Source organism: Anabrus simplex, chromosome 1 (genome assembly GCF_040414725.1).
Source record: "Anabrus simplex isolate iqAnaSimp1 chromosome 1, ASM4041472v1, whole genome shotgun sequence".
NCBI classification, from domain to species: Eukaryota; Metazoa; Arthropoda; class Insecta; order Orthoptera; family Tettigoniidae; genus Anabrus; species Anabrus simplex.
This window is the reverse complement of record NC_090265.1, coordinates 565,552,625-565,564,227: the sequence shown is the minus strand read 5'-3', so window position 1 is coordinate 565,564,227 and position 11,603 is coordinate 565,552,625. Positions and strand designations below refer to the sequence as shown.

General features: G+C 40.5%; 1 protein-coding gene across 2 annotated transcripts in view; it reads right to left on the bottom strand.

Annotated features, from left to right (window-relative positions):
* Window positions 1–3,324: 3,324 nt before the first annotated feature.
* The window catches only part of LOC136870029 (cuticle protein 67), a 93,244-nt gene continuing 84,965 nt past the window's right edge, over window positions 3,325–11,603 (bottom strand). The window contains exon 3 of one of the 2 annotated variants that reach the window (XM_067144892.2): window positions 3,325–3,873. In XM_067144892.2, coding sequence (XP_067000993.1) covers window positions 3,445–3,873 — 429 coding nt within the window. In that variant the 3' untranslated portion in view covers window positions 3,325–3,444. The remainder of the gene's footprint in view (window positions 3,874–11,603) is intronic. The other variant, XR_011018016.1, reaches the window with a different exon arrangement.

The window sequence follows — 11,603 nt, the reverse complement described above, 5'->3', positions numbered from 1 at the left end:
TCATTTATTGAGTGTCCAAAGGACGATTTTCATTTCAGTTCGCCGGGCTGAGTGGCTCAGACCGTAGAGGCGCTAGCCTTCTGGCCCCAACTTGGCAGGTTGTATTTGAAGATGCTCGAATACGTCAGGCTCTTGACGGTAGATTTACTGGCACGTAAAAGAACTGCGGGACTAAATTCCATCACCTCGGCGTCTCCGGAAACAGTAAAAGTAGTTAGTGAGACGTAAAGCAAATAACATTATTATTATTACTCATTTCAGTTCTTAATTTGTTGCAAAGAAGATTTGTTTTCAATGCGTATCTAATTTCATTTAATTATGTATGCGTTATATGGACGTACGAACTTATAAAACGGTGACCAAATTTGTTTTCTGAGCAGTGTACATAAATATCTTTAGAATAAATAAGTAAAAAAGAATGCGGTATCTGTTAGGATATAAAAATTTTAAGTTCGGTTCCTACAACTGGAAACAATCTTTAAAATTGTTTGTTAAGAATATGACTTTATAACAAATGCAAATATATAAATGTACACAGTCATTCTACTTGCTTACAGAAATTGATTCCATTTCATATCTCACGAATCGAGGAAGTGGCTGGCGGGTTTGGTCACACAGCTTGCATTCGGGGGATAGCGGGTTCGAACCCCACTATCATAAGCCCTAAATATGGTTTTCCGTGGTTTCCAAATTTCACACCAGGCAAATGCTGGGGCTGTGCCTTACCTAAGGCCGCGGTAACTTCCTTCTCACTCCTAGCCCTTTCCTATCCCATTGTCGTCATAAGACCTACCTGTGTCGGTTCAACGTAAAGCAGATTGTAAAATACTGTATATATATATATATATATCACAAATTCCTTAAGAACTAAACTTGAGCAATATTTTAAATTGGACAATGAGATCACGTGCGCTACGAAGAAATGTTAACTTTTAACTGGAATAACAGCTCCGGTAAAAATAACAGGTCGTTTCTATCACTGTAGTTCAATTTTCAAGACTTTCCGTTACAAACGTAATACAGTACTGTGATACAAAATGTTGATTCTAGAAAAGTCAGGTTTTTGATAATCGGCCCAAAAGTGTATCGTAAGAGTTTGATTCGTACGGATTACTTTATTAAAGTTTAATCGTAAGTATTCGTTACGCTGTTTCATTTTGACTCTGTATCGCGGAAGAAATGCAACGTGATGCCACAAACGTCGGTTGCATTTCAAGACGACGATCCGAGGAAGGATATCTGCAGCGTCATACGGGCCTGGAGCACAAATCTTCCGTCACATCCATAAGACCCCAACTAGAGGAGTATGGTTCCAGTGTTTGAGACCCTCACCAGAATTACTTGATTCAAGAACTGGAAAAAATCCAAAGAAAAGCAGCTCGATTGTTTGGATGATTTCCAACAAAAGAGTAGCGTTACGAAAATGTTGCAAAGTTTGGGCTAGGAAGATTTTGGAGAAAGGAGACGAGCTGCTCGACTAGGTCCTATGTTCCGAGCTGTGAATGGAAAGATGGCGTGGAATGACATTAGTAGATGAATAAGTTTTATTGGTGTTTTAAAATGTAGGAAAGATGACAATATAAAAAGTTGGAATTTAAGATGACAAATTGGGCAAATATTTGGTTATAAGGAGAGGAGTTAGGGATTGGAACAATTTACCAAGGGAGATGCTCAATAAATGTCCAAATTCTTGGCAATTATTTCAGAAAAGGTTAGGTAAACAATAGATAGGGAATCTGCCACCTGGCCGACTGCCCTAAATGCAGATCAGTGGTGATTGATTGATTGATTGATTGATTGATTGATTGATTGATTGATTGATTGATTGATTGATTGATTGATTGATTGATTGATTGATTGATTGATTGATTGATTGATTGATTGATTGATTGATTGATTGATTGATTGATTGATTGATTGATTGATTGATTGATTGATTGATTGATTGATTGATTGATTGATTGATTGATTGATTGATTGATTGATTGATTGATTGATTGATTGATTGATTGAAGCTTTACTGTCCAGCCATTCATTACGAAGACCGTCGTCGTCACCGCTTGCAAACACATCGCATCAGAGCTTCGTTCGTTATGGAATAGAAAAGCGTGGTACTCAGTAACAAACCTTATTTCTATCTCGCCTATAATGATCGCAGTGTGGAAGTCCGGAGGTAACATGTCCATCGGAGGAATCATTGTTCTACTTTGAAGTGCCACACAGCTCGTCAACATGGGGCCATATTTGAAGTGCTATCGGCCTTAATAGCTGCTCATTTCTAGTACAAATTCCGGATCCATTGATGGCATATTAGTGGATGTCACTTTAAACCTGAAGTGTTGCAACAACCTGAAGCCTGATGGTGACATTCACAATCAAGGAGAAGTTCGTCCAAGTGAAGATGTTTTAATATCTATTTGCTTTTGAGTACATTTCTAATGTTGAAAATATTTCTTAGCAGGCATAATACGAAAAACGTAAAATTACGCAATTTCCTAGAATGTGCTGAAAGTTGAAGGGATAAAGGGCCCTAAAAATTTTCAAATTGTGAGTCTTGGATATCTCTATCAAGCTAAAATTCAAATTTCAAAAATCACTTTCGGCCTAAATGCAGTTTCGGAAAAACAGCCTTTGTTTCTTTACTCTCTTTCTTTTTGATTCAAATCCTAGCCAAATTAACTTATTTACATAATTATTTCTGTAATGTGTTCCTTGGTTCAATACCCTAGGGAATTTTTTGATTTTTGAAATATGTTCACAGCGAATGTAGTTATAAAGGCTTAAGTGAAACTCTATATTGACTCACATGAGTGCTCGTAGTGGTAGAAAAAGGCAAACTGTTGATCTAATCGACCGGGTAACGATGATAATAAAATAATTGTAATTTTTAGGAATACATAAGGAATATATCGTCGTTGCCGGGACAAAACCTCCTTTGTGATAATATTTTTGGGGATATACTGACCCGCAGCACATACATTATGAAGAGCGAGAATGCCTTGACAATATTCACACAATATTGCACCTTAGATGACAGAACCGTACCGACCAAAGTTGGTTTCTTTCTAAAAATATAACCTTTCTTGCACTTAATAATTATGTTCTCCACTCCTTGCTGAACATTTTTATTTATTACAATTTGTTTAATAAGAATGAATTACCTTAGTATAATAACTGATTACACTCAAATCTGTATTGTAATTTCTACCTGAATTCACCATAATGTAGTCCTATTAACCAATATTTTAACTATATCTAGAAGTTACGGGAAGTTTAGGGGATTTTTCATTAGAAAACAAGGTAGGAAAAACAAATGGATTTTTAAGAAAACATATTTTATTCGGTCAATAAATTAACATCAGAGAACAAGTCAACAAGATTGGAACAAGAAAACTGAGAAGAATTAAAGACACAGTCGGTTAGGAAAGACATCTGAAGGGAGGTCTAGTAGGCGTAGCTGACAAGACCACCGTAGCTGACGTGAGCGACGGCGGGGGCGGCAGAGTAAGCGACACCGAGGAGACCAGCGTGGGCAACAGCGGGAGCAGCATAGCCGACAGCGGCGGGAGCGGCGTATCCGTGGTAGGCAGCGTAGGCGGGAGCGGCGACGGCACCGTAGGCAAGAGCGTCGTTGCTCACACGGACATCAGACTTGCTGACGCTGGAGTAAGGAGTGTTGATGGTCTTGGAGTAGGTGGAGACCTGTCCCAGGTTACCGGGAGTTCTCAGGATGTTGGATTGCTGGGTAGTGATGGCGGGGGTGGCCAGAGCGTGGGAGGCGTAGCCGTAGGCGGGGGCAGCATAGCCGATGGCAGCAGGAGCTCCCAAGAAGCCGGCGTTGGCGGCAGCAACGAGGGCAGCGAGGACGAAAAACTGGAAGTAAAAATAGAAATTGGTTATAAATTGATTACGAGAACACACATTCATTGTAGTCGGTTGATAATCTCTAACCAGTCGATTGTACAGCAGTGTTGATATTTATCATTTCAAATAATTTTAGACATGCAACTCTGTCTGATTATAGTTTAATGTATCTGCAGATAAGTGTTCTAAAGGCGCTTAAGTGTAAGAGAGTGCCAGAAGCAAGAAGCAAAATAAAAATCCACAGCTGCCCTTCAGGCAAACAACTCAGTGTTGAAAATATCCTAGGAATATGAGCTATGAATTTTAGGTAAATAAAATATAGTAAAGTATGAGAATATATTCTATATTTATTTCTAAAAATTACAATCCTTTTCTTAATCATCGTTATCCGGTCGATTAGATTAGCAGTTTGCCTTTTTCTACCACTATGAGCGCTAATGTGAGTCAATGCATTGTTTCACTTAAGCACCACTACGAGCGCTAATGTGAGTCAATGCATTGTTTCACTTAAGCGCCACTACGAGCGCTAATGTGAGTCAATGCAGAGTTTCACTTAAGCACCACTACGAGCGCTAATGTGAGTCAATGCATTGTTTCACTTAAGCGCCACTACGAGCGCTAATGTGAGTCAATGCAGAGTTTCACTTAAGCACCACTACGAGCGCTAATGTGAGTCAATGCAGAGTTTCACTTAAGCTCCACTACGAGCGCTAATGTGAGTCAATGCATTGTTTCACTTAAGCACCACTACGAGCGCTAATGTGAGTCAATGCAGAGTTTCACTTAAGCTCCACTACGAGCGCTAATGTGAGTCAATGCATTGTTTCACTTAAGCACCACTACGAGCGCTAATGTGAGTCAATGCGTTGTTTCACTTAAGCACCACTACGAGCGCTAATGTGAGTCAATGCAGAGTTTCACTTAAGCACCACTACGAGCGCTAATGTGAGTCAATGCATTGTTTCACTTAAGCACCACTACGAGCGCTAATGTGAGTCAATGCAGAGTTTCACTTAAGCACCACTACGAGCGCTAATGTGAGTCAATGCGTTGTTTCACTTAAGCACCACTACGAGCGCTAATGTGAGTCAATGCGGAGTTTCACTTAAGCACCACTACGAGCGCTAATGTGAGTCAATGCATTGTTTCACTTAAGCACCATTACGAGCGCTAACGTGAGTCAATGCATTGTTTCACGTAAGCCCTTATAACTACATTCGGTGTGGACATTTCTCAAAAAATAAAAAAAACGCCTCAGGGTAGTGAACCAAGGAACACAATACAGAAAGAATTATGTACGCCTAAATAAGTTAATTTGTTTAGCTTTTGAATTAGAATGAAAATGAGTAAAGAAACAAGCGATTTTATTCAGTTTCGCGGAACAGCATTTAGGCCGGAAATGATCTCCGAAATTTATTTCTTTAGTTTGGTACAGCTATCCAAAACTCACATTTTAAAACTTTTCTGAGCCCTTTATCCCTTGAACAATCGGCACAATTGAGGAAATTGCTTAATTTTACGTTTTTCGTAGTATGGGGACTCCTACTGTACTTTGTTAAAACAGGATTTCATCATAGATAAATAAATAAACAAATAAAAATAAATGATATCAAGTGTGTGCTGAAAGGAAATGTTTTTGGAACCTAAGGTCAGTTCCTCGAGAGTCAAGGATTCGCTGAAGTTGTTTCGGCTTTAATATGATGTACAGAAATAAAACGAAATGATTTTGTATGTGATGCAGTAGTAACCAAATGTCATTACAAAAGATTTGATTCTCTAGCGGTCACGCAATATTTTCCGAGTCTCTAATGTTTACTACCTTTGTGAGAAAATTTCTACGTCGACCTGTATATTATATGCCAAGTCATCTTTGTCACTAACCAGGATGTTCCGTGTGCTTAATTGTACTTGTCGTTGGTATACTGGGGGCCAAGATACTTTCTTATTGAATAATGAAGAATATTAGAAAATTCCCAAGATTAACAAAGTTATACAAAGAAAACTTAAACTGGTAATCAATAACAATGAGAATGTATAGGAATGAAATGCTTATATCCATGTCAAGTTCTGGAGCTTGCCAGGCTAGTTTAATTCCCCAAACGAACATAATATTTGAATTCACGACTTGGGACGGAAAATAGAGTGATCAGTTACCCATCGTACTCTAACCAATGGCTTCATCAAGCATAATGTTTTACTTCTAAAATCTCGCGTGAAATTATATTTCAATTTATATAGCTTAGAGGGGGCTAATCGAAGGGTGTCCTGAAAGAATTTCCATTTACTGGGAACAAATTAAACAGTTTTAACTTCTTACTCCTCTGAAATTCTAATAATAAATCTTAAAGTCTCGTCATATTTCGTAGGTTATTAGAACAACGCGTTGAAACTCCTCAGAGATGTCTGTATAAATTATAGGAGATGTAAAATGCCGAACACCCTAACGTTTATAGAAATAATCCATCACAAACGGAACGAGTCAGTAAATATGGTGCAAAATACATCTAGTCATGAAATAAAATAATATTAAGTTATAAGTTAATTTCCAATGTTCTATACTATACATAGTCAACGACCGTAGCCATGTTGAAACACCGGATCCCGTGAGATCTCCGAAGTTAAGCAACATTGGGCTTGGTCAAGGTTTGGATGGGTTGCCACGCGCTGTTGGTGGGCGGAAAGGAACTGGCCTAAACCTAAACTCCGGCTGAGGCACACTTCTGGGTAGGTTCGGACCTGCCTTGGAGCAGAATAGACCGTTACCTTTATACTAGAAATATCATAGGAAATTTACAACTCCCCATGCAGAGTAAATTCCCGCCGGAGTAGGTCAGGTGGTATAAACTCAAGTAAGTGGGTTCGATCCCATCCCAGCCTTGTGGTATTTGGGAGTGCTCGTGCCTCGTGGAAGTAGATTTACCGGCACCATAAAACAACATTGCGGCACCTCGGCGTCTCAGAAAGCGTAGAAGTAGTTAGTAGAACGTTAAAAACAAATAGGCAAAAAGAAAGAATAGAAGAATAGGCTAATTAAATTTGGAATATGTGATTAGAATGGAAAGTCACAAGCGTTGAAACCTACAATTTTACGTAGGAATTCAACTGCTAGTACGGGATTTCCCATTTAGAAAATCCCATTGGCATTATCCGAAATTGCTGAGAAGCTAGTGACAACGTTTCCCCAAATATGACTGTTATTTTGATTTTCGTGATGTGCCACTAACAGCAGAACCAGGCGCCTTGCTTGTAGATTTCTACTTGTCTTGTTACAGGATGAAAAAAGTAGAGAATATTTAGTATCTCATGGTAATGGATATGTACTGGGTTAGTGGGGCAGTTTTAGGACACGGCAGCCTGTATGGCAATGTTAACCAGAACTCCGTGGCGTGCCATATGAGGACACGCAAGGTGTGGCGGTGCATGTTGCAATGGCACAAGAAGGGGGCTGAAACTAGTTCTAGGAGAAACTGGGCGTGGTAGATCCAAGGTGATGCAAACAACCTCACGAGGTCATTCACGAATTAATGTACTCCCTCAGACTAGGAAAATATTTTTTGAGTATGCAACGCTCATGGGATATAATTCTTCCCACAGTTTAATTACGTCTTAACTCTCTTATACTTATCTATGTTTATATGAGGTTCTCGTAGCACTAGGCTGACTCAATTTTGGACCTGGCTAAGGGTTTAAGGCTGGACGCCTTTCTCTTTCCACGCACTCGTCGAAGTCATCGGGTTTGAACCCGGAATATGTCGGGTATATATGGGAACCGAGTAGCTGCAGCCAGCGCTAGCTCTCCCAAGGAATAACACAGATATTTTCCCTTAATTTTAGGGACTACAGGAATCATTGGTAGCCTGGTTCCTTGGCTGAAAGATGAGCGACGAGGCCTTCGGTTCAGAGGGGCCGATGTTGGATTCCCGGTCTAACCAATTATTCAATCACCACAGAAGCACAGAGCAGTGAATCATTAATGACCTTCGTAAAAGTGCGAGTTATTCTAATTATTTTATTATAATAATGTTACTGCTTTTTAGGTCCCGCTACCTAATTTTGATGGTTTTCGGTGACGCTGAGGTGCCAGTATATTGTCCCGCAGGAGTTCTTTTACGTGCCAGTAAATTTACCGACACGAGGCTGACATATCTGACAACCTTCAAATATCACCGGGCTGAGCCAGGATTGAACCTGCCAAGTTGGGGTCAGAAGGCCAGCGTCTCAACCGTCTGAGGCAGTCACCCCAGCGCAATATTATTTGGATAAAGCATATGACATTATATGACTTGAAATAACCCACCATCCTAGAAGTTGCCTAGAGTGATTACTCACTTTACAGGCGACGTGATATCCGAACGGCATTATCACTCGTCTCTTACTAAGGTGGCCGTGTTTCTAATACCGACCAATGCATGTGGGATATTTGAAATTAAAAGTCACGACAACCTGGTTCGGATTCGACATGAACTTGGAGGTCATGTGCCAATAATTACGGTATCATCAGTCACATAAAACTATTCTGCATTTAGGTAACTGGTTGTAAACTACTGAACCACGCACGAACAAGCCATGGAAGGGTAATGCGTCACTCTACAAGTGTGGCGTACTTAAATCTCCAAATTGTAATCGTGGAGCCCCAGAGTAGACAATTACGTATGTCACTTAAGAGTGGAGGGTCACTAGAATTACCTACTGATGGGTTCTTCTCCAGCATTATCCTGGCTAAATGCCCTAGATATTCAACTGTAACATTTTGTTTATATGCCGGTTCATGTGTACTGGAGCATAATTCGGTACAAAACTCCTTGTAGAGACAAGTTTCTGACATTTACCAAGACACATTATGTATTTTACATATGATCGGAGAGCTTCCGTAAATATCATATGATATATAATACATTACTGAACATTTCTTCCTGATAGTGTTATACGTTTGTTTTCTTTTTTTTTCTTTTTGCTAGGGGCTTTACGTCACACCGACACAGATAGGTCTTATGGCGACGATGGGATAGGAAAGGTCTAGGAGTTGGAAGGAAGCGGCCGTGGCCTTAATTAAGGTACAGCCCCAGCATTTGCCTGGTGTGAAAATGTAAAACCACGGAAAACCATCTTCAGGGCTACCGATAGTGGGGTTCGAACCTACTATCTCCCGGATGCAAGCTCACAGCCGCGCGCCTCTACGCGTACGGCCAACTCGCCCGGTATACGTTTTCTACCGCGTTTATGCTCAGTGTTGGACAGTAATGAGGAAGTGTGTTCCTTTCAGTGTAGAATGTATGCTTTCAACTGCGTGCCTTCCAATTGTCTGTGAATTATTTTTACTGGCGGGTACCTATCTGAATCAGACTGAAAAAGAATGGACTTTCTTACACCCTTCAAATATCTGACAAACCGTATCGGGTTTTAATCCAAAATAATTTGGTACCGAATGGGTTAGCTGCATGTTTCTAGCTGTACACCTGCAATCTTGAATTTGGGAGACGATGTGTTCGAACCCCAACGTCGGCAACTCTCAAGATTGTTTTCTGCGGGTCGAGATGAGTGGCTCAGGCAGTTTAGGCGCTGGCCTTCTGAGCTCAACTTGACAGGTTCGATCCTGGCTCAGTCCAGTGCTATTTGAAGCTGCTCAAATAGCCTCGTGTCGGTAGATTTACTGTCATGAAAAAGAACTCCTGAGAGACAAAATAACATTATTATTATTATTATTATTATTATTATTATTATTATTATTATTATTATTATTATTATTATTATTATTTCTGTAGTATCCCATTTTCACACCAGGCTGAACCTTAATTAAGTTCACGGCCGAAACGTTCCCAATCCTAGTCCATTCCCATCGCTGCATCGCCGAAAACCTTCGATGTGTTAGGGCGACATTAAACTACAAGCCAGAAAGGAAATAAACTAAAAATATTAGGGTGTGGAGATCGGCGCTCTACAACTGATCCACCCCTACATAAGAGCTAGTCGTCTGAACCATATCTCTATTAATGTCTTGTACCCTTGGTGAAGGTAGTGGCTACAAGTCACGTGGAAGAAAACACAAGCTAACCTCCACCATGTCATTGGTAAACACTAATTGCAGCGCTACACAGCCACTTGAGCAATATAGCACACGCACCGTGTGACACATCACAGTGTTACAAGGTCTCTTTAGTTTTTTATCTGATTTTAGAAACACGTTCTACAGGTTCCGTACCTCTGTGGTCCACGTTGGAGCAATTAACAATATGCGGTCTTGTTTCGATACTAACATGTACAAAGGTGCGGTGCGGTGCGATGCGGCACTCCTTCCAGCAGTTTCCAAAAGGCTCGCACGGAGGAGTGTACGCACGCTGCAGTTTTCAATGTGATTGGAGTTTCGAAGAAGAGTTCTTGAATTTGCCAATGGTCGTCCTGAAAGTTCCTACTTTCTCCCAAGAGAAATCCTCATTCGGGAGAGTGTGAGTTGGAACCTCACTGTAGACATGTTCTTACGTGGTGACCAATTTCCACACCAGGTAAATATTGGGCCTAGGAGTAGCCCGCCCTTGTCTAGCTCTTTGGCTGAATGATAAGCCCCAGGGTTGACTCCTGACTGGAGCGGAAATTTTAATTGCGTACGGTTAGTTCCTTTAGATATAGCCTCCGTGGGTCATTCGGTAGCGCACCGGCCTTTCACAGCTGGTTCAAATCCTGGTCATTTCATGTGAGATTTGTGCTGGACAAAGTGGAGGCGGGACAGAATTTTCTCCGGGTACTCCGGTTTTCCCTGTCATCTTTCATTCCAGCAACACTCTCCAATATCACTTGATTTCATCTATCATTCATTAATCATTGCCCCAGAGAGTGCGACAGGCTTCGGCAGCCGGCACAGTTCCTATCCTCACCGCTAGACGACGGCTTCATTCATTCCATTCCTGACCCGGTCGAATGACTGGAAACGGGCTGAGGATTTTTCTTGGTTAATTACTTTAGACCAAGGAATGGGTGTTGGTGTTCGTCTAAATACACTTCTCTGCATCTACATACAACACGCCACACTACTAATGACTATAGAACTACCCAATAATGAAAACAACCTTCCATATGGGGTGTTGTAAAAATTGGGCCAAATTCATATCAAGTGACGACCACAAAAGTGAAATTTCTAAAAAGACCAAGAAGAAGAAGAAGGAGAATAGAGTACCTGCCCCTTACATGAAGACATCAGGCTCGATTTCCAGTCAATCCAAGGATTTGAATTTTAGATTGAGAACTGGAACGCGGTGAGAACAATAATCATTTGACGTCACCCACATGAAATGCATGGGACTGTTGAGCACTGTTTCCTCAAAGCCCCTTTAAGGAGCAACAACCACTCCATAATATAAACCTAAGATTTTATCCTGTTTAAACTAAAAATGAAAGAACCGAGCGAGTTGGCTTCGTTAGCTTGCATTCGCGAGATGCTGGGTTCGATCTCCACTGAAGATGGTTGTATGTGATTATATATTTTCAAACCAAACTACTGTTGGTGGCGGCTTGGTGACCATGATCAGTAAGGTATCATGTCTTTAAGGGAATATGTCATTGTGAATGCAGTGCTTCACAAAAACTCAAATAAACCATGAAGTTTGAACTCTAGTGGTATGAAACTTGGTGAAATTAAATTCCATCCCTGGCCAATTATGTCAGCTTATTTTGAAAATTTTTAGAATAATTTTGGGTGTATTTTGGCTCAATATTCTTTTGAGAAAACAAGAATATTACAATAAGAT